The 24,135-nt window shown below is 32.3% G+C and overlaps 2 protein-coding genes across 2 annotated transcripts; both read left to right on the forward strand.

The window, feature by feature from the left end:
* The first annotated feature begins 597 nt into the window (after positions 1-597).
* Positions 598-4,129, forward strand: LOC123195222. The gene is made up of 9 exons (XM_044608879.1): positions 598-978; positions 1,090-1,262; positions 1,771-1,952; positions 2,049-2,333; positions 2,415-2,473; positions 2,571-2,607; positions 2,726-2,797; positions 3,156-3,480; positions 3,592-4,129. The coding sequence occupies exons 1-9, from the start codon at positions 876-878 to the stop codon at positions 3,961-3,963; spliced, it is 1,608 nt and encodes a 535-aa protein (XP_044464814.1). The 5' UTR covers positions 598-875; the 3' UTR covers positions 3,964-4,129.
* Positions 4,130-22,248: 18,119 nt separating this feature from the next.
* Positions 22,249-23,066, forward strand: LOC123195251. Its single transcript, XM_044608910.1, has one exon. It carries the CDS (start codon positions 22,329-22,331, stop codon positions 22,959-22,961), a length of 633 nt encoding a protein of 210 aa, XP_044464845.1. The 5' UTR covers positions 22,249-22,328; the 3' UTR covers positions 22,962-23,066.
* The last annotated feature ends 1,069 nt before the right edge of the window (positions 23,067-24,135 follow it).

Below are 24,135 nucleotides of genomic sequence, written 5' to 3' on the forward strand. Positions count from 1 at the left end.
TCGATGATTCTCTTATATTTAAACTTTTTTTTTTATTTTTTTGATGATTTAAACTAACCAAACTCGATCTTAAGTTAACCATTTTAAATTTGAGTTAAACTTAAATTGACTTTATTTTTAATTCAATTTGAATTTAACCCTTTGTTTTTTTTTTTTTGGGGGGGGGGGGGGGGGGGTTAATGAGTATTTCCAACTATTGAGTTGGACTATTTGACCACACCAAATATGTAAATTTAAAGATCAGTCTTACAATTATTATATTAAGTAAATTATCTATTTGTTTTTTATCTTAACAATAAGTTTCGAATTTATACTCTTTCTACTATTTTAGTACCCCTATTTTTACGGTTTATTGACAACTCCTATTCTAGAAATGGACTCATAAATTAAGATAAACACGAAGTTTGTCACAACAACTAATCTTATATTGATTTCACCCTCTATCTCTTAGTATTCAAGTAATGGTGACATCTGAGGAACATACAACCTTGTAAATATTCCAACAAGTTGAAACTTGTAGGAAACAAAAGCATGAACCATCTTATAAAGGTCTGTTTAGAGGAAGAGTAGCTTTGAAATGAACACAAATCTTGTCTACGGTTAAAGCGAAAGAAGGGCATATTAGAGAAGGACATAAAAGATGCTGGCGTCAGAAAATAAATGGAAATTCTTAAGTGCAAAGAATACTTACCGAAGATCACGGCCACGGCTCCATATATAGTATGTAATTTGGTGTAAAAATTCTTACCAAAGGCAATGGGGAACCTTCTCTCTTCCCAAAGCCACACGGTAATAGGAATTGATCTTTGAGGAAGCGGAAGACTACCAGGCTTAACCAAAGCCAGTGACAGCAAAAAGATTAACAACTTTAAAATATGTTCATGAATTTCAGATCACCCTTCCTTCTTCTTGTTTTTCTTTTTCTTGTTCTCCTTACATGTCAGACTTCTGCAACCTCTTATAAGCTTCTCATTGCTGGTATTGTATTTGTTTATATATTTTTTAAGATTTGTTGCTTCTATGTGAATGAAGGTTCTGTTTTTCTGCTGTCTTTGTAACAAAGTCAGGATTTTTCATTTGTTTCTTTAGAAAGCGAGAATGGTGATTTGGTCCCTTGGATAAGGAGGTCTCTTGCAGATGAAACGACAGCAGGTAACTCCACTTTGATTTTGGCTGCCAAGAGAACAGAAAGGAGAGACCCTCTTAACAATTTCAAGATATATACTGGTGGGTGGAATATCAGCGAAAACCACTACTGGACTGTGAGTTTTTTTTTTTTTCCTTTTCTTTTTTTCTGAGGATATTTTTACATTTTTCCTCAACTGGGTTTTGCCTTTTTTCCTTTCGTTTTTTTCTCTTCATGAATCGTTTTTATTCTACATTTTCTCATGTTCACATGGCTTCTGGGCTTCCCTTCTATATAATAATGTCGATTAATTGTGCTTATTTTCTGTTTTTTTTTTTTTCCCTTTTTGGTCTGTAATGGTGTATTATTTCCTAATCTATAATGGCGAGATGCCAGTTCTATGATGTTTTAGTACCTAATCTAGTTGAAATTTGATTGCTTTCTGCTTAATGGTTATTTGCATATGCGTTGATTGGGAATTTTTGGAGCTGATTTGCCTATTTGTTAATTATATTGTCTGATACTGAAATGTTAGTACGAAATGCTTATTGTGAGAGTTTTGATTTCTAAGGATGAGCTTAACTCTGTATTCTCCTAAGGTTTCACAATTTATTCTGTGACTCTGACTAGATTTTACTATGCAGTCTGTTGGTTTTACTGCGGTTCCTTTCTTTGCCATCGCCGGAATCTGGTTTATTGTCTTTGGTTTGTGTTTGTGCTTCATATGCTTCTGTTATTGCTGCTGCCCAAGGGAGCCTTATGGCTATTCGCGATTATGCTATGCCCTGTCCCTTATTTTCCTCATACTGTTCACCATATCTGCGATGTAAATCCTTCACCCTCCGTTGTCTTTTTACTATATCATTGTTTCCTATAGATGCAGTATTGAGACTCGCTCAATGTTGTCGTTTGCTCTTTCTAGTGTTGGATGCATTGTTCTATACAATGGTCAAGGAAAGTTCCACAGCAATACAATAGACACTCTTGATTACGTTGTGAAACAAGCCGATATAACTAGTGAAAACCTCAAGAATGTGTCGGAGTATCTTTCTGCAGCTAAACATATCGGTGTGAATTCAGTTTCTCTGCCTGCTGATCTTCAGAGTGGGATTGATTCTATTGATGCGAAGATCAACTCTTCTGCTACCACTCTTTCATATGAGACGGATAAGAACTCTAAAAATATAACAGACGTATTGGATAGCGTGTAAGTAGAAACCCTTTAAATTTCTTTGATGCTTACAATTTTTCAGTCATTGAATTTATATCTGGTTTATGTGCTCTGCAGGAGATGGTCTCTTATTGTTATTGCTGCTGTAATGCTTTTGCTTGCATTTGTTGGGTTTTGTAAGTCCTTTCTTTCTTTAATTTGTGTTGGAACCTTAACTTTAGCCTATCATTGTTTATCTGATTAGCTTTTTTGGTATTTTAACGACTCTTGCAGTGTGCTCGATTTTTGGATTGCAATGTCTTGTATACTTGTAAGTGACATATCTTTTTTTCTGTTTATTGACAATGCGATTTGTTTGATTTCTGAAGCAATGAAGTTTTATTTATCTGTACCTCTTTCGATGACCAGTCGTTTAATTATTACTGCAGCCTGGTTGTCATTGGGTGGCTTCTTGTGGCGGGCACATTCATTCTATGTGGTGTATTTCTTCTCCTCCATAAGTAAGCTCATTAATCACTTTAGACAGACTTCATTTTTGGGTCTTTGTATTAATATTCAAATGAGCCTTAGCCTCTATAGATATTAGACTTAATTGACCTATGTGATCAGAAATATTATTTTGACAAAGATTTTCTGGTTTTATCATAGCGTTCAACTCTTGTTTTCTGTTTCCAGAGAGATATACTTGGACGAATTTTTGTGTCTCCCTAGCTGTTTAACTTTTAATATCATGAATAGAATTGAATTCAGTCTATACAAATGGCATCTAGATTGTTAGACTTGTTCTGTGAGATCTATTTTGGATTTTGTTTTTCATATGCTATTCCTGAATCTAAATTCTTTTCTTGTTTCTACTAGTGTGGTTGGGGATTCATGTGTGGCAATGGATGAATGGGTCCAGCACCCAACGGCTCATACTGCTTTAGATGACATACTGCCGTGTGTGGATAATTCAACTGCCCAAGAAACCTTGCTGAAATCTAAGAATGTCACACGACAACTTGTGGGCATGGTTGATAACATCATCCAGTCTGTCGCAAATAGCAATCTCCCACCACAAGCCGGACCTTTGTATTACAACCAGTCTGGTCCAATGGTACCTCTTCTTTGCAATCCATTCAATACTGATTTGACAGATCGAACATGTGCAGCCGGTGAGGTGGAGCTGAGCAATGCTACTGAGGTAATATTATGAATAATATGAAAAGTACCAGTGAAAATTTTCAAAAGCCTTTGTTCTAAGCTTCCTTCCAAATGCATTTAAAGGAATATGTGGAATCTCTGTTTGAAACAGGTATGGAAGAACTATGTTTGTGAGATTTCAGCATCGAATATGTGCACTACTACTGGTCGGCTGGCCCCTGTGATGTACAGTCAGATGGCAGCTGCTGTGAATGTGAGCTACGCGCTGTATCGCTATGGACCATTCTTGGTTAATCTAACAGACTGCACTTTTGTGCGTGACACTTTCACAGTCATAAGTAATGACTATTGTCCTGGTATGCAGCTCTATACCAAATGGATCTACATTGGTTTAGTAATGGTATCCGTAGCTGTAATGTTTTCACTGATCTTCTGGGTGATCTATGCAAGGGAGCGCCGACATCGCGCTTACACTAAACAGTTTAATTCCAGATACCCCCAAGGCATAGATAAGAACCATTAGAAAAATCTTCCATTGTATGTTCTCGAGTACTAAAAATGAACATTTTTTAGTAGTTTAGCAACTTTTTAATTAGACATGAATATTTTCCAGTGCCTTGTATTGGTAGCACAATAGCAATGTATCAGATTGTAAAAGTTAATATATGGAAGCTACTTCAGGGTTGTAATGTCTTGTAGATTTACCCTAATTTTTTGCATGTCTGTTCAGTAGGCTTGTGTCATCCAGGCTTTACCCTGCATTAATGTGTTTGGAAATTTTTGAAGTGAGAACAGAAGGATATAGTGCTTTGGGGTGGATATGAACCAAACAAGTTCAAACACCCTTTGACTTGAATTTAGTTTAAATTAAAAATAGTTCAATTTGAGTTCGTTGAATCAAAATTAAGAATAATTTGAGTTTGACATGAATAAAAAATAATTTGGCATGGTTTGGTCCAAATTCATTAATCGAATTGTTGGTCTGAATTCGTAATTTGATTTGATTTGAATTAATGGTTTGAATTCATGATTTAAATTTGTAGTTAAAGTTCATAGTTTATTGATAAAATGATATTGTTTTACCGAAATAATAGGTAAAATCATTGATTAAGTTATAAATTCAAATCGAATTAAGTCACGAATTTAAGTTATAAATTCAACCGAAACATTTTTTGGTTCGAGTTTGGTTGGGATTAAAAATTGAGCCCAATTCAAATAAGAATTCGAGCCTAATACAAGAATATAAGTGTTAACACGAAAATTCCAATACGAATAAAACCGTGGGTAGATGACAAGGAAATTTCAATATGGATGAAAAATATTACAAGATAAAAAGACATTACTTGTTCTTTCAGCACTCTTAATTTTAGTTCACTCTATTTTGTTGCACATGTATGTTGGTCGCATTTCTGCATCAAGTCTAATACGTGCTACAATCCAGTACAAATTCCATTACCCTTGTAACTCTTTGATTTTAGAGTTAAAAAGACGGCCCAAGGACTTATTCCCACCTAAAGAATATTCTTTTTCTAAGTTTTTATCTATTAATTTTAAAAAATTTAAATATTCATCTATCTGTTAATTTTTAGGGTTATTATTAGGGTAAAACTGTTATTTGGTAAAAATATTTTTAAAACTAAATATTTATCACATTTCTCCCTTAAGTTTAAAAATCTAATAATTTTACCCTACTTAAAATTTGAAAAACGACCATTTCCCCTAGGACCTTTCCAATCACCATTACTAGCGGCTAGAGATAGTGATAGTTGTGTTCTCTTTTCCTCTTAGCTTCTCTCTCTATCTCGATCCATCTCTAGCCATCAATGACCTTCTTCTCTCCAGCCATTATCGAGATGAAGACGTTCGTTTTTGTCTTTGACAAAGACAACAAATCCTGTGTGCCTTCCCTCACCAACACCATGACAACCTTCTCCTCCATCGTCGTTTGCCTGCTTTGATCTATTTTGGTGAAGACGACAACAAAACCAAGAGAGGGACGCGCTTGACGAAACCAAGAGAGGGAGAAAAAAACGTCGCATTCACGTCGGATTGAAACAAACTTCGCTAGAGATAAATGTTCAGCTGAGGGCGGCTCAACGAGAGGTAGCTTAAGATGAAGAAGGACGAATGTCATGAAGGGAGCAACGGTTGTGGAGAAGATTTCAAAAGTTGGGGGTGGCTGGAGAAGCAAGAAAAATATGGGGTGTAAACAAAATTTTCCAAAGTGCAAAGAGAAAAACATTAAAAGAAAATTTGGTGGTGGGGGGGGGGGGGGGGGGGGGGGGGGTGGTAATGAAGTTTTGTAGACCTAAAAGGGAAAAATATGATAAATATTTATTTTTTAAATATTTTGATTAAATAATAATTTTATTCCTGATAATAACCTTAAAAATTAATAATAGGTGAGTATTTATGTTTTTTAAAGGTAATATATTGAAACTTGGTAAAAGAGCATTTTTGCGTGGGACTAAGTCATTTGGCCTAAAATGAGGGATCGCTTTACTTTGCTAGAATTGAAAGCAACATATGTGGCTTTCAATATGATTTGGTAAGATGTCTTTATCAGCTTATGAGTGAAGGATCCGTGTCCCCTTTTTGCTAATTAAAATCAATCAATCCGTGTGGGGTCTCATTACCTTTGCGTATTAAATTGATGGCTGTATAAATGCAGTAAGATTAACAGCCTGCCCAGTTAACACTGGATTCATTCTCAGTTATTTCAGGTCATTTTGAGTTTGATTTGAATTTATAATATTTAGTTTAAACTCGTTTGAATTGACATACGGTATTATAAGAAGGTTGTTGATAAGATGTATATCATTGACTTATTTTTGATATAGTCAATAATATTATCACAAAAGTGAATAATGTCACGAAAAGAGAAACAAACTAATATCGAACTAAATTGCTGAGTTATAGCTCCAATTAATGGACAGCTTGTTCAAACCGAATAATATCCGGTGTGTGGCTCGTTGCATATGTGTATATAAACTTAAAATTGAATGCAGCTTTCAATACAACTTCAATGTAATTATAAAGGTTATGGTTATAAAGAAATAATCTGCTTCAGTAGACAGTGTAGTGGAGTGTCCATTTGACCATACGAGGATTTTATTTACTTGCAGTCTTTCCCTTGTACAAGAAAAAATAGTCCTTCTTGCGAAGTAGTCAAGAACAAAAATAGACATGGGCAATTTCTAAGGCTCTTCCTACGAGCATATATGTGTACAAATTGTTGTGTACCTCAGGCTAGAGAAGCTAGAACAGAAGCTTGAGGCATGAATGCGAATTAGTATCCTTTCAGGATTTTATTCTGTGAGCGAGAATGATCTTAGACCTGGTAGTTATTGTTATCGAGTCATATTCATATAGTGTCAATTTAAGTTTTGTGTCAGAAGCCTTTAACTCTAACTTAACCAAAATTGATTTAAAATTATCTACGTTTTCACTGTCTAAAGTGTTTTTATTATCTTAATGTATGCACCAAAATATCCCAACATATTGTTAATAAAACACACAATATAATATTTTATCTTGTTTACAAATAGTATAAAATTTACAAACTAAAGTCTTTAAAATATATCAATAATCTGATTAACCGAATCACTTTTTTTCTACTTAATAATAATATAAAATATCTAAATAAAAAAAAAATAATATGAGTAATTACAATTATACAAAGATATAACTATATGTAATCGATAAAAATTTCAATTGCTATTGATATTATCTTTTCACATTTTTATAATTTAACCCTCAAAATATTTAAATTGATGCAGATTATGTCAGATTATTTCCTTGTGAACGTTAATACTATCCGATCTAATTTTAAATCATATCAAATTGATTTAAAATAAATTTCATATTAAAAAACTTAATCCTAATCTAATTTTTTTTTGTACCATATCATATAAAAAATTGTCCGTTGTAAATAATCTCTCAGGATTCAACAAGCCCCTCTGAAATTTGTCCAGAAAAGGTAACCCGGCGGATAACATTTGTGCAGAGAAGATGTGGACAGAAAGATGCAGTGCGGGTAGGGGAAATATGCGGTTAGAGATGGGCATGGGATGTTTTTATAGTTGAAATAAAATATGCGCGTTTGGGTATTAATAAATCATATGGACGCTCATTATAATAAAAATAAGATCGATTGGCTTTAATAATATTAATATTGTTAATTTGTGTTAAATTTATGCGTCCAAAATATAGGTAGGGTCTCCGATTAACAGAAAAAAAAAAAATTAACATTACCATTAGAGATAAGATTAATGGTGTAACATGATATAATGTTCTACCAAACCTAATAATCAAATGTTCCAATTAAAAGTGACGATACATAAAAGGGAAAATGACTATTTCCCACCTAAATTTTAACCCAATCTCAAACCTACATTTATGGGAGATGAAAAACCTAAACTCTCATCTATTATTAAACTTCTACTAATTTTTTCTGTTAAAAGAAGGGGTAAAATAGTCGTTTTATTGTTTATATTAAAAATTATAAAGTTTATTACTTTCCTTCCTAGGTTTTAGAAACTAATATTTTATCTTTAATTAAAAGTTTTTAAACTTTGAAAAGTAATATTTTCACCCCCAAACCTAGAGTTTTCATATTTTTTAAAACTCAGCCGTCCCCCACAACTTTAAAAGATAGTAGTTTCACCCCCACTCTTCAACTTTATCTTCCGATGTCGTCTTTAGCCTCATCTCTCTCCTGGTATGATGGTGGTGGTGTAACGAAGAGATCTCCATTTCCTTGTTGCACGGTGCGATGAAGAGACTAAGATCACTATGTGACGAAGAGATGTCTTCATCGCACAACTCAAATGACCAGGGATGATGCTTTGTTGTCCTTTGTTGCTCGTCGAATCGTCCAGACGCGACGACGAAGCGTCGTCCTCCATCTTTTCTTCCAGATTTGGATGATGTTTCATCATTCAAATCTGAGCAACTAAGGTTCATCTTTCATTGTCCTTTGTAGCTAGAGAAGGGAGATCAATGGAAAACGTTAGCCATCGATGGTGGCTGGAGAAGAAAGCAAACTCTAGGGGTGAAATCTAAATTTTTTAAACTTTGAGGATGGGTTAAAGTGTTAATTTTTAAAACCTAAATGAGGGAAATGATAAAAATTTTGAATTTTTAAAATTTATAGGTAAAATAACGATTTTACTCCTATCTCTAACTAAAAATTTGAATGACAGTTTGGTTATGGGTGAGAGTTTGAGTTTTTTATCTCCTGTGGGTATGACTTTGAAATTGAGCTAAAATTTGGGTGGAAAATAGTGTTTTTTTCTATGAAAAATAGACTAAACCCTATATTTTCTCGTGTATCGGGAATCTACCAATTTATATAAAAACCAAGCTTTTAGCCTAGTTTATCTGTGTGCGCCAGGCCAACCCCTTTAACTAGCCATGAAGTTTAAGTTGTTTATAAATGATAAAGAAGCCTCATATGTGAAATTCAAGTGTTTTTGGACACAAATAAATACAGCTTACGTTACACTTCTAAATAAATACAGAAAGGGTAGATTGGTATTTCTACTAATTTATTAGGCCAAAAGACTGTTTTGAACTCAAGATTATTTTGAACTCAAGATTTGCTGAAATGACAAATTACCATTCTTTAAATTTTAGAAAGGAAGTTAGATTATCTCATATGTTATTTACTTTTGTTAATAAATTCTATTAAATAAAAGGGTAAAAAAGTCATTTTGCATAAATTTTTTACCCTATCTTTCTTTTTAAAATAACATGTGTTTTGGTGAATTGTAATTTTTGAAAATATTAAAAGTGTTAATAATTCTTTTAAAGATTTTTTGGAGAGTTTAAAAATTGTAACAGTATTTATAAAAATTTTAATAATTTAATATATATCTCTCAAGATTTTAGAAAGTGACAGTCACATTTTTTAAAATCTTAGTAAAATGTAATATTTTAATATTGATTAAAGTTTCAATATTTTTAAGGATGTATATGATAAATTTAAAATTAGTGAGAATATATTAATAATTTAATATTTATATTAAGTATCTATAGTAGTCTTGTAATCGTAATAATAAGGATAAAACAATCATTTCCATGTAGACCTGGCCATGGGCCGGTTTGGCCCATGAACCAGACCGAAACTGGCCTGGATAAAATTGGAACCGGAACCGGCAAACCTGAAATCGGACTGAATCGGAACCAAACTGAATTTTAACTGTTCGGTTTCTGTTTACCTAATTTTGAACTGTGAAACCGTCGGTTCACACTCGGTTTATGAACCGACATGTAAACTAGCAGTTTACTGTACTGAACCGAAAATTTTTGAATTTTTTTTAAATTTATTAAACAGCCAATGGTTCCCTACACAGGGAACCGTTGGCTTACAGAAGAAAATTGTAGGGGACCAACGGTCCCGTGCAATTTTCAGAGCTTTTATGGTCCCCTGCAATTTTTAAAATTGCAATTCACCCCCCTATTTTTTAATTTTTTTTAAAATTTTTTTTCCTATATATATACCCATTTAAATTTCAGTCTCTCAACTCTCTCACTCAATCCTTTAAACTTTCATTCTTATTCTTTCAACTCTTAATACTCTCTCAATCTTTCAATTCAATCAAATTCTCTTAAATTTAATTATATTCTTTCTTAATTTTTTATTAATTCCAATTTTTATTTTTATTATACAATTCATAATTAATTATAGAATTTATTTATATAATTAATTTTATTTATTATTATTTTATTATCTTTAATAATTAATCATATAATTTATTTATATAATTAATTTTATTTATTATCAAAAAATGACAAGTAGTGAAAATTCTTCCGGTAATAGGAGATTTGGTCAATATTCATATATATCAAATGTGAATGAAAATTAATCTATAGATGATTTTTCAACACAAGAAAGTGAAAACCAACATGTAGAGGTGGAGCAACAACAACAATATCAACAACAGATGAAGATAGAACAACACTCTCAAAAAATTTCTACATCCGATATTTTCATGATTCATTTCAAGAAAATATAAAAAGAAGATAGTAATTTCGATGTTGCTTGCAATTATTGTAGGCAGATTTATAAATTCAAACAAGGAGGTGGACACGGGACATTCAAAAAGCACTTGGAGTCAAAACATCCAAAAAAAATGGGGCAAAGCCGAGGCCAAACACAAATAACAGGGTATGGTTCTACACACAAATCTTTATTTATGTATAATAATAATAAAAGTAAAAAAGAATTTACAAAAATAGTAGCAATAGATCATTTAACATTTAGTTTTGCTGAAAATTTAGGTTTTAATAATTATTGTAAAACTGCATTAAATCATGCACATAAAACTATTCTAAGAAACACATTAAAAAGAACATTATTTAGTTTATATAAAAAACAAAAAAGATAATTAATTCAATTTTTTACAAATTTTAATGGGCGTGTATCTATATGTAGTGATATTTAGAGTGATCATTGGCAAGTTCACTCTTATATAGGTATAACTTTTCATAGGATAGATGACAATTTTCTATTACAAAAAAGAATTTTAGCATTTAGAGTGTTTGATGAACGACATACAACCGATAATATTTATAGAATAATTAAAGGAATATTAGAAGAATATAAATTACTTTATAAAATTTTTTCAATTTCATTTGATAATGCACGTTCAAATACTGCCTCAATAAATGATTTAATTAATATTTACAAACCTAATTTAGGTGGTAGATTTTTTCATATTAGATGTGCATGTCATGTATTAAATTTATGTGTACAAGACGGTTTATATTGTCTTAATAATTTTATTAGTCCAATAAAAACAACAATTTCATTTTTATGGACACATCTCCAAACTATGAAAGAATGAGATAAATTTTGTAAACAACATAATAGAAGACCAAAAAGATTTTCTAAAGACGTGCCAACTCGTTGGAATTCAACATATGAACTACTCAACAAGTCTTTTGATTATAGAGATTTATTATGCTGATTTATTTCACAACATGTGCCACAAGTTACATTATATCCCCAACATTGGGATATTTGTAAAACAATTTTAAATGTATTAAAAAATTTTAATAATGCAATATATACTTTAAGTGAGGTTTATTATCCCACTTCTAATTTATTTTTAAATAAAGTTGTTAATATTATTGGGGGCTTTACAAGAAGCCGAACAAGATATTATTCTACAAGAAGCTATTTTTTTAATAAAAACAAAATGGTTAAGTTACTATAAAACAATTCTAGAACTTTTTTTTGTTGCATATTTTTTTTATCCTAGATTTAAATTAGATGGTTTTACAGATTATTTGACATTATATTATGAATGTTTGCAATTAGATGAAGTTAATATTCTATTAACTATAACTAACATTATGAATTTAATTAAAGAAATTTATGCTGAATATTCATTAATTTATGGTAACCAAGGTGGTTCTTCTTCCTCTTTACCACCTATTGCCCTATTATCAACCCAAAATATAAGTTATGGTAATCGTATTATGATGCAAAGGGGAAAAGACCAAGAGGAACATTAGGCTCCACTTCGGAACTTGATATTTATTTAACTACTATTTTTGAGTTTGTTGACAGCAATATAGGTAAAGACTTTCTAGTTCTAGAATGGTGGAGTCGACATGCATCAAAATTTCCAACATTAGCAGCTATTGTTAAACAAATTCTGACAGCACCAGTATCAACTGTCGCAGTAGGACAAGCTTTTAGTCAAGGGAGTAATATATTGGATGAGAGGTGATCAAGTTTGACTCCCGAATCTATTGAAGCCCAAGTATACGTGGACGATTGGACAAGAGCCGAATTACGTCAACAAGAAATAAAAGTATACTTCAATAAAGAATCGTTTAATTTAACTACGGATAGTTCGATGACGGAAAATAATTCTCAAGATAGTGGAGGTGAATGATAAGGTAAGGGGGTACTGCTAGCTATTAGATATGCAAAGATAAGAGAATTACGTAGGCTTTGATTCTTCTAAACCCCAAGAAGATACGTAGTAAGCTTAATTGAAAAATTAAGTCCAAGCCTTTCTTTTAATTTTTAATTATTATTATTAATAATTTAAAAATTAAATCAAGATCATGTATTAGAATTGACGGTTCAATGTTGGTTTCGAATTGAAATTGTCGGTTTCGAACCGGAGTCATGAATCGAAACCATCAGTTCCGAATCGTGAACGAACCATCCTATTACGGTTTCGGTTTACGGTTTTTAATTTTTCGAACCGTGAACCAGCAGTTTCGATATGAACCGTGGCCAGGACTATTTCCATGAAAGCCAAACAAAATTTCATTAACGGAAATGGTTGACCGGTGAAAATTGTTCATCTCATCGAACCTTGGGTGGGACACAGTAATTTAGCCAATTCATTGATGTAATTTGAATATTCTAATACGTTTAAGCATCAAATTCAGAGCCAATAGGTTATAAAACCCTGATAACCACAACCTTCCATTAGTTTGAACAATTCCATGGCCTCAAAAAATGCATCTTCGAATCATTCAAAGACACGAACATGCCTGTGTTCTCCAACCACACATCCTGGCTCATTCAGATGCAGTATCCACAGGAGCCTTCAGAGGTCTTCATCATCGGCTTCTTTTCGTCCATCTAATCGATGGGAGTTGGATTTGTTTAGCGCCAAGGCTAACGCTGTCAAGGCCTTTCTCCTCCAAATCATCAAGCCATCTAGTCATAATCTTCAAAGGAAGAGGAATTTCCAGCCTAAACCCTCCAGGTTTTGCTTGATGAATGGCAGACCAGACGGGGTTGCAGTCTGACTCTGTTTTTCTTTCTATCTTATTAGATCCTGCACTTTCATATGAGGATTATATATTCATATGGAAAAGAGCTGCTTGCATATGTGTGAGTGTGTATATATATATAGTTTTATCTTGTTTCTTCTCTCTTTCGCCTTTATATTTTAGGGTCAACAAGATCGTGATCTTTTAAGTTGATGTTGCCTTGATCTACACATAACGTAAGGGAAAGGGTTTACTTATGCCAGACTAATAACTAAACAGGCAGATGTTTTCAACATGTAAATCAATTTCAACCGATTTCTTCATGTGAAATGCCAAGTTGAAAATAAGCACAACCATTTACTCCATATCAACAAGAAGAATGAAAAATCTCATACTCTATGAGGCTTTTTCATTGTTTTTTTTTTTTTTTGATAAGGAGAAAAATTGATTTGAGATGGACTCTCCCTTTAAAGTTGGATCAATTATACAATACAAGTGAAATTTTAGTTCAATGAGCATCTCATAACTACTGTATAAGTTAAAAGATTAATTTTAAAATATTATCAGATAGGATTTTAATCTTTACTCTCGATATAATTGCTTCTCCTTTCATATTAACAAAGATTAATTTTAAAATATTATCGGTTATGATTTCAACCCTATCTCTCGATGTAATTGCTCATCCTTTCATATTAACATATATAATTTCCCTCTCACCCCACACGTTGCTGTTTTATATTGAAGATTAGTCCTGGAGACAAAACTCACAAGAAAACTGAAATGTGCATCCATCAAATCAAATTCAGAGGAAAAATAACTGGAACCACAAGTATATTTATAAAATAATCTAGCTAGCTAGAATTACGATAACAAGTGTAAAATCTAAATTTGATAATTTTTAACATGCCTTATTAACTTGATATGGCACATAAAAATTGGGTTAGCGTCCAGTTTTTTCTGATACAAAAATTATTTTGGGTCAACTAGACTAGACTTGTACATGTAAATAACTTAAATTAATTCGAATGTTAAGAAAAATATTATTATAGTAGAATTTATTAAAGATAAATTAAAGAAATATTGAAGGATAAGTATAAAATAATTGTAAATATTTTGATTTATTCTTAATTTTTATTTATAAATTTTATTTTACTTTTTAACAGTGAAAATAAGATTTCGTTACTAAAATTATTGACGTGTTTTTAAAGGGTCTTGATATGTCTCTACCTAAAATTTGAATTGACATAAAACGAACATAATTTGATAACACAAACTATTAGATCTTCTTGATACAAGAGTTTGGTGATCATTTAGTGTGGATAGTGCACATATGCTTTATGATATGAAACAATTATGGGAATTATATTATTTGGAAACTATGCTATCTGCAGACACAAATGGATGATTTAATTATGAAAAAGACTGATGATTAAATTATATTATACTTCAAATTAACCAATAATAGTAAGATTATTCATCTGATCAACTACCCATACTAGCAAATTCAACAAACTAGCCAATTCAACCTCTCCTCTATATTGAATATTTATTATTCAAAAGAAGAAACTGTCAATTTTGATGATATCATCCAGTTTGGTTCAACAACACTAGTCTAAAGTATTCCCATATATAATAAAATATTATGTCTCCTTCTACTAGACGTTCAAACAGTCTCAAATTTCATATTTAATACTTGGTTAATTGAAAGTATGACCTGACAAATGTGCGAGTTGCTCACGGGTACCCAAAATAAAAACAGGTTTAGGTTACAAAATTCCTGTTTTACAAGTAGTTTTGATTTTTTATGGAAAATGAAAGGAAATTAAGGTAACACACAACAACACGAGCTCCACAGGTCCACCCGTACCCACAAAATTGGGAACATGTATATATTTTTATTACTTGTTTAGATTGATCCGTTTTAAACTCGTATGTGTATTGATTCAATTTATACGAATCTGTCCGACCTACTTATTTGCCAGATCTAATGAAAGTATACTCCAATTAAAAAAAAAAGATTAAATTATTTCTCTTTGTATGTAATTGAGGACTGATAACAGAAAGTGATGGAGAGATGATGTATTTGTTTTAGTTGGTTGATCCTATAAGTCTTCGATGGAGGAGAAAAATCAAAGTAAACGTATTTAAAATGTAAAGAAGCTTGACCTTTGAGCTGGCGAGAAGCCCCCAAAACTTACATACCAAAATGTGGGCACGTAAGTATTCCAAAGTCATGAGATTCCCCACCATGTGGGAACAAGATGACCGAAGAATAATATCACTGGATTCATACATTGAACAGAAATTTCAAAAGCTCGAAGAATTAACCATAGACCCAAGTGCACCATTTGTATAATACAAACAAGACAGTAGTCATGGAAGAAACGTTATGGAGTTTGCAGAAAGTGGACATGTTTACATTGATGTAGACCTTTCGTCCATTACTTTGATTGATTCGAAGTTACCACCACGAAACGTTCTTCATTTGTTTTTGTTTGCTTCATGAGACTTTCGCCTTCAATTTATTCGTTTTTAACTTCTCCATAGGGAGGCCAAAGATGCCACTTAATATATATATTTCAAATATTTTTTTAGTGATTCATAATCAAATTTATATCTTAAGATTGTATAAGGTTACATGAGGACAAGGCTGAACCCGAATTGAACTAACTCAGGTTTGCAAGCTGATTTGGCTCATTTCGGTTCAGCTTAAATTCGTTTAGTTTAAATTTAAGAAAAATTTGAGTTAAGAGATACAACTTGTTTTTTAAACAGAATCAAATTCAAATTAGAGAGAGTTTGACTTACTCCAACTTACAAGTTGGGTGGATAACTAAATTTGATTCAAATTTAGTTTTTAACTTGATTTAAAATATATTAAATAATTATTAAAATAACGTCGTTTTGTCTATTATTAGATAAAATGATGTTATTTTATCAATGAATCACGAATTTATATGATGAATTTAAATTACAAATCCAAACCATAATTCAAATTATAAACTTGAACGGAATATGAGCAAAATTATTTTTTGAGCTAAACTTGAATTGCATTTAATTTTGATTTGATAAACTTGAACTTAATTATTTTTTTCAAACCGATCTTGAACTAAGAGATGTTCGGGATTAATTCAGTTCATATCTATCCTTACACAAGGGGATTAACCTCAAGCACACAAGTATTAGGCTAAAAGCTTGAGTCAGTGTTCACATCAAATCGGTAGATCCGCCTTCTCCGATGGGATTATAAATTTTATTTTCTTTTGCCGTTTCTGCTTTTGAAAAATTTTCAGAAGACAGAGCTTATTCAATCCTGAGATATTATTCTCTGTCATAGAATAAACTCATTTTAAGGACAGTGGTTCTTAATCACGTTTCAAGCTTTTGTCCTCATATCCAACCAAATTTAAGTCATGAAAATGAATGACTTAATTTTTAAATCAGATAAAAACCAACGAAGGAATACTTATAATTGAAAATTTTAATATGTTGCAGAATAGTCATGAGGAAAAATGTAACAAAGAGTATATTTTCAAAGTTGAAAGCATCCTAGTCATATTCAGATTTTGCATTAATTGAGAGCGTGTTCGGCATAGCATGCATACAAAGACTATAGACTTAAAAGAAAGACCATTTGGCACCCCACAGTTTTGAACGGACCCCATTGATATTAATGCTTTCCAAGGAAGAAAATTACAATATGCATGCAGTGGAAGAAAGAGAGAGCTTCTTTGTTGACTGAACTTTTTCTTTATACATATTTATATACATTACAGGAAACTTCTTAAGACCAATATCATGATTGCATAAAGAAAGACTAAGGCAACAATGGTGTCATGATCCCAACTACCAGATATTAGACTTGAATTCCACGTCAAAAAATATAAGGATTTTTTATATAAGGTTTTATTTAACTTTGGGTTTTTCAATTTTAATAATTAATTTTTCGAGATGTGATTCTCAGAAAGATCATATCTTTTACTAGTAGAGAGCATTATCATATGTTTTAGTTGCAATCGTGTCAAACCAATGATAATGTCAATATTGTAGTGTTCGTTTAAACTTACAAAGAGCTATTGTATAGCCAACCCACATGGGCATTACAACAATAATGCATGATGGTATGTTACATACAACCCCAAGTATTTCGATTTTACACCGAAAAAGATAAAATATAAGTTTCTGGCATAGAGTAATATGACTTTGGTCTCTCCAACTTAATCATTAGCTTTTGGGATGTAGTTCTCCCTAAGTTTGTATCAAAGGGCAACTTCAGCTGTACATTGATATCATAAACAAGATTGATTAAGGCCACAATTTCTCTTTTAAGTGTTGGATGATTCTTTCTTTTTAGGTGGGCATTAGTTGATAGTGGAAGATATATATGTATCAGCTGTTGGTGAATGTAATCCGTTTTAGTGATGATGGAGCAATTGATGAATCCAAGAATGAAGATCTCTTCCTCTTAAAATACATCTTTCTAATTGATCTACCAAGCAAGCATGACGACCATTGCCACTTACTGGTTGGTCGAAATATATCTGTAATCTAATTAGGGATACTCGTTAACCTTATGAAGCATCAAAAGTAGCGACACCTATGGACTTATTTATTTGGAAGTGAAGATTATGTACTTAAAAATTTACAATCCAGTTCATATGGTGGACGAGCCAGGAAGAGTTCTTTGTGAATCAAAGCATATTGTTGTTGCTTTAGGAGCAAGAAGTGTGATTATCATCATTAATCTTTGGAATAAGAGACTGCGTTAAGTGCCACTGCCAACACAAAATAACATGGGGTTAATGGTGATCGAATTAGAAATTGGGTGGTATCAATAAAACAACTACAATTTATCACCCGATTGCTGAACAAATTAAAAAGTGGGTGGAATCAATAAAATAAATAAATATACTTAAATCAATATAAATAATAAAAAAGAAAGAATATATGGTTTATCTTGGTTCACCCAATATAGAATTATGTCTAGTAACCAATAATTTTTTTAGACCTAACAAATAGACAGATTACCTATATCATTCCACTTCTTTCACCGGTGTTGAATACAAAACCCCTATGTGTTGTTATTGCAAAATAAAGCTTCTTCTTCACGTACATCCAATTTAAATTGAACTTCTCTATCCATTCTCTAAGAATCTAGCTACAAAAGCCCTCACATCTACAACTTTTTTAAGATTTGGGGGACAACGTAGGTTTTGCTAGAAACTCTAGTCTCCAGCTGCACCATTTGAAAGAGAGATTGCGAGTACCCATAGATCCATCTATACTTATAGGTTGGGTATATGTCTACACATTTACTACATATTTAATTTTAAACCGTTTTTTACTAGTATCCATTTTGACATAATCGACCAATTCATTTCTCAGGTCTAATTATTTTAATATTTTATCATATCTTTCGTTATAATAAATATATTTATTAATGAATTGACATATCATTCATAAAAGAAAATAATATATTTATATATTAAGATTTTGATATTTAAGAGACCGTTTGTTAAAATTCTAATTTTTGAAAGAAATCTTAAAATGGCTCTTCATGGATTACTTCCAAACCACTAACATTCCTACGTACTCACACTCAATAGATGAAGTGATTACCAATTCCAATAATTGTCATGCGGGCTAGCTATTCTATATATAATTGCAATCATATTTGGTGGGTGCGAAATGCTTCATATGCATCCGTGTAATCATTTATCAATTACAAGGTCTTTAACCACATGAATATTATTTATTGCTGCAGGTACTTCACGAATCATATAACTTCAAATATCACTCATATAGCATGATTGGTTTCCATTCAAATTTGTTTACTAAACCTGCAACTAAAACGCAACAACTTCCCTTGTATTATTCCTGGGTTGATTCCTGGGAGGTTAATAGTTCAGAATGATTTCCCAACTAATCAATCCAGCTCCAAAACCTTAACATATAAATCATGCAATAACAGTATCAACCAACACCATCATTAGGGTTGAAAAAGAACCAAGTTCAAATATGTTATTTGTTTACTTAGTAAGCTCGTGCTAAAAGTAAAATGTCAATAAATCTCTAAAAATTTTAAGTCCTATTATACACCCCTGAAATCTTATTATTTAACTTTTAGTATAAAATTTAATTAATAAATATATAAGTTATAAGATTTAACTATAAGCTTGAGCCAACTATCCTTAGCTCAAGCTTGAGCCTGCAACTTCCCAACTCATCAAGCTCAAACTCTGTCTAAAAATATGCTATCGAACTAAGTAATATTTAGCTCGTAGAGATAATGATGGGAAGAATAGGTGTGGAGAGATGACTTTCTCTGTCCTTGTTCTCATCTCCACAAGGTAGGACAAACCTCGTCTCCTACCCACAGAGAATAATTATCTCTCATTCCCTCCTCTTACCCACACCCTCCTAAGAATGACAATGGGGAGGAGTAGAAAGGGGATCTTAATCTCCATCTTTGTTCCCGTAGGGAATATCAATTTTTATCCTCATTATGAGCATGAAAATAATTTTTTGTCCCTCCCCGTGAAAAAAAACTTCATCCTAATATCCTTCCTGTCGCCACAGGAAAAAATTTTCTTCCCATACCTACAAAGAAAAATCTCCTCCTTATACTCTCTAAACACAATATTAATATATTAAATAACAAAATTAAGTAAAATTAAAACCAACCTACTATTTCAAATGTTATAAATATAATATATTAACCACTTTAATATACATAACAAAAACCTAAATGAATTTAAAAATTATAGATAATATAAAATTATAAAAATATGTTAGTATTTTAAGTAAATATATTAATATAAAAAGGCGGTGACAGGATTGGGCGGGGAGAGGACACATGTATCCCCATCCCTTATTGTGGATATCTTTTTATCTTTGTTTTTATCCCCTTCTTAATTTTTATGAAAAAATTCTCTCTTAATTAGGACCAAAACCTCTAAAATTAGATTGAAATTATCATCTCTATATTCTCATTTTTCTTTTCTTGTCTCATATGTTAGAGTATTATTATGGTAATAATATTTTGATTAATAATTACAAGTGTAATAAATGTTTTGTAAATTATATTTTAAAAATTAAGTATGAACTGAGAATTGGATGTGACTGAAATGTATCTATCGTCATTTTTTATTTTGAGGACTGTTTTTTCTTCAATCATTTTTAAAGTCAAGTTATCATCCAATCGTTCCGTTGGAATAAAAGTCTACTAATTTCCCGAGGTGTTCCACTTATATGGGAGGTAGCTTCAGAGAAGGACAGCCGATTGAATAGTTCGGAGGATAAATATGCAAGCAATTTCAATATAAACTACACAATAAGCAAATCATAAAGTCCTTCCAATCCAACGTAATTCAGCTTTTGCAACGAAGCTACCTTCTTTGACTGCCTTAATCGCAGTTATAAAGATGACTTGACTTGAGAGAAAAAGAGGGCAGGCATATAATACCTGATTGGTTGATTTATTTCTTAAAAGGAGTGGTCACTTTATTGACAAGACTTCGTCAAGTAACCATTAGGATCGAAGAGACTATCGAAGAAAATATGAGAATCATCTCAAGTCTACGATCTGCGCACATTATTTTTATTAATTATAGTGCTCTCACAATAAAATCAATTGAAATAAATGATAATAACGTGATTTTATTAAGGATCATTTTTATCTTATCAATTTTATTTACCACATAATTTTTACCGTAACATAATAAGTCAACCAAAACTCGATACTCTAATGTTTGAAACCCACATCTACGGTTATGTGATTTATTTTTATAAAAAAGAAAATTCTTACAAAGTATCGTTAAGACTAATATTTTTAAAATCTAATTGATAATTAAATTAATTATCTTATTGAATTATTATTCAATTGATTTGATTGATTCAATTAAATAGTTTAATTGATTTATAAATTATAATATGCGTTTTGAATACTATTAAATATTTATTATATTTTTTAAATATAGATAATATAATTTAAACATAATGATGTAATATAACTCATTTAGCTTTTTTTTATTAAAAACATTTGTATAAATATTTAATTTATTTTAATTCATTAAAATTAATTTTATTTAATTATTCTCTCTAATTAATATTTATTTATTTTTAATAATAATTATTTAACTTCCAATCAATTAGGCAACCGTATGCTTTTAATGATATCTACTATCATTTTGATTTCATTTATTAATTTTGAGCCGATGTACTGTCAATTTTTGTTTATTTTTATATTAAAATAGTTTATGATATCTATGTAATAATAAATTATGTAAAATTATTTTAAATATTTATTAATTTGATTATTCATCAATGGGTACAACGAACGGTTGGACCAAACCAATTTCCTGACGATATCCACATTAGATTCCACTCTAAAAGTATTGGCGGAGGGTATTTTAGTCCCAGTGGTTCTGATACGAAAGAGAGCATACGTGGCTGTTAAAAAGCTGGATGGACCGCCCATAGCTTTCTTCTAAAACCGTTGGATTTTATTCCAACCGATGTGCGCGTTGCCATGTGCTAACCCCACCAGGCCTTTATTGACTAGACCTGCACCTCTGGTTAGGTTAAATATTTTTAATCCCTTTGCATACATAGCCCTACACTTTCCTTTATTCTTTAGTACCATTTCAGTTTTTCTATTTGCAATATACTCCACCTTCCTATATTTACCAGTGGTTTTCAAGTGTGAAGGGGGGGTTGACTAGGTCAAAGAACAGGCTGAGAGTTGACAATTCAACTGGTTAGATTGACGATCGGATTAAGATGACTTAAGAAAATAATATAAGGTAAAAAAAATTATTTTTTAATATTAAAATAATATATAACCAAATAAAATTGTGTCTTATATTATAGTGCATTCTCTGATGAACTAATCAACCAATTTAACGCTTTCTCAATTTCATTTGCAAAAGTCATGTGTGTAAATATATAAAGAGAAGTTTAGGGTTAGAAGTGAAATAACTTAGAAATATAACACCTTAATTTAAAAAATGATATCATTTCTTCGCCTCAAAAAATTCCTATATATACATAGCTCGAGTAAAGCTAGGTTTGCCAAATCAAAGAGCCAAACACGGCTTCTGAAAAAAATTCTCTTCTCTCTCTCTAGTTTTTGCAACTCAAATGGCGGCAATCTCTTCTAGGAGATCAACGACCGGCCCTGTGGTTCGTTCTCTCTCACCTTCTGGAAGATTCTACAATTCTCATTACACATCGTCACCTTCTTCATCCTCTGCTTTCGCGTCCTCAACCTCAGGCTTCTCTTCTAGATCCTCTCCGTTCTTCACCAGATCTGCTTCTCCGACACGTGTCAATCTCTACGGTAACAACAGACCGATTCAGTCCACCGCAGCGCATTCCGTCCGGTTCGTATCGCCTAACCGCGCTATCACTTCTTCTCATAACATAAACAACAGTCAAGTTCAAGTACAGGTTTTGAAAAATCAAGCTAAACCGAAGAGGACGTGTATGTGTTCTCCTACGACGCACCCTGGCTCTTTCCGATGCAGCCTCCACAAAAATTTTAATTCGTCACAGTCACAGGTTTCCAATTACTCGCCAAACAATCGGCTACATGCTAGGAGATCGGCTATGACAAATTCGCTGGTTAGGATTGGAGGGGTAGAAGGAGATTTGGTGAAGAGAGCTTTGTCGGCTTTGATTCGGCCGTCTTCTCATCAGCAAAGACGGCGCGCTGCTTTCCAGCCTCGGCGAAGCCGCTTATCTGCCATGTCCAAAGCTGAGGATGATTTATGATCGAAGATCGAACTACTGGACTTGGACTCAATATTTTTGTAGTGTATATATGGAAATATTATATAGAATTATAATATCAAAAATCAAGCCAATTTATTTTGAGTCGCTTAAGGATCAAATCAATTCTTTTTAAAAAAAGAAAAACCAAAAATCAAATTACAATTGAAGATCAGCTTCACTCCATTTTACCATTCTTTTTTCAACTCTGTTTATATTTTCGTGCTGTGTGTTTGGCGTCTGGTTTGACGTTAGTCGTTTATCCGTTTTCAGGGCTTTTCTGCACATGCGTATCGTGAACGGCGTCGTTTCCGTTCGTTCTTCGTTGGATCCGTCTCGTGTAGCCTGGCGGTTTGTGTTCTTTTAAACTTTTTGTTCTTTACAGAATATACTGTTCTTTTGCAGGTATGGTATTGGTTCATGTTTGAAACTGAAAGCAGCCTGACCTCATTGATTTCCTTTTGGATATTTTTCCTTCGAGACTGAAAATGGGATACCCAAAATTAATACACTCTGTAAGAATACCGTGACATAGAATGGCTCAAACAAATGAGAATTGTTGTGGGGAAAAATGTTCATGTGGACAAGAGTCATAATAACTGGTCAGCCGTGATATTCTTCGGAATAATTTTGACACAGAATTTACCATGTATGGAGTGCCCCGTGACTACCAGAAGGTGAAAATGAAGGATGAAGGTGGATGGATGAATTGGATAGGAGCCACTCTGCCAGCTACATGAGAATGAGATTTTTTAAAGGCCAAACGACTATTTCCCACCCAAGGTTTAGCGTTTTCTCAAAAGTCCTCCCTTTAACTATGGAAACATCAAACATCCACCCATGATCGGTTAGATTTAACCAAACCCTAACGGTGGTAGGGGTAAAATCGTCATTTTGGCTATAATATTAAAAATAAACTAAAATAGAATCTATTTCGCCCCTCTAAACTTTAAAAACTAAAATTTTCCCCCACCCTAAGTTTTAAAAAATGGCAGTTTCACCCTAGGGTTTGGTTTTGAAATCTCCGGCGACCTCTCCGGCTCCGTTGCTGACGACCGCTCCCTCCCGAAGCAACCTCTCCTTCCGGCGATCTCTTTCCTCCCATTTGGAGGTCCGATCGACGCCCGGAGACGTCGTGGGAGACGAAGACTTCGTCGGGAAGACGAAGTTCTTCGTC

This window comes from Mangifera indica, chromosome 13 (genome assembly GCF_011075055.1).
Source record: "Mangifera indica cultivar Alphonso chromosome 13, CATAS_Mindica_2.1, whole genome shotgun sequence".
Classification (NCBI taxonomy): domain Eukaryota; kingdom Viridiplantae; phylum Streptophyta; class Magnoliopsida; order Sapindales; family Anacardiaceae; genus Mangifera; species Mangifera indica.

Excerpts from the sequence above, each read along its gene's own strand:
- LOC123195222 (XM_044608879.1), top strand. The coding sequence starts at position 876 with ATGTTCATGAATTTCAGATCACCCTTCCTTCTTCTTGTTTTTCTTTTT. Across the intron at positions 979-1,089 it reads TTATAAGCTTCTCATTGCTG|AAAGCGAGAATGGTGATTTG; the intron begins GTATTGTATTTG and ends TTGTTTCTTTAG. Across the intron at positions 2,474-2,570 it reads GCTTGCATTTGTTGGGTTTT|TGTGCTCGATTTTTGGATTG; the intron begins GTAAGTCCTTTC and ends CGACTCTTGCAG.
- LOC123195251 (XM_044608910.1), top strand. The coding sequence starts at position 22,329 with ATGGCGGCAATCTCTTCTAGGAGATCAACGACCGGCCCTGTGGTTCGT.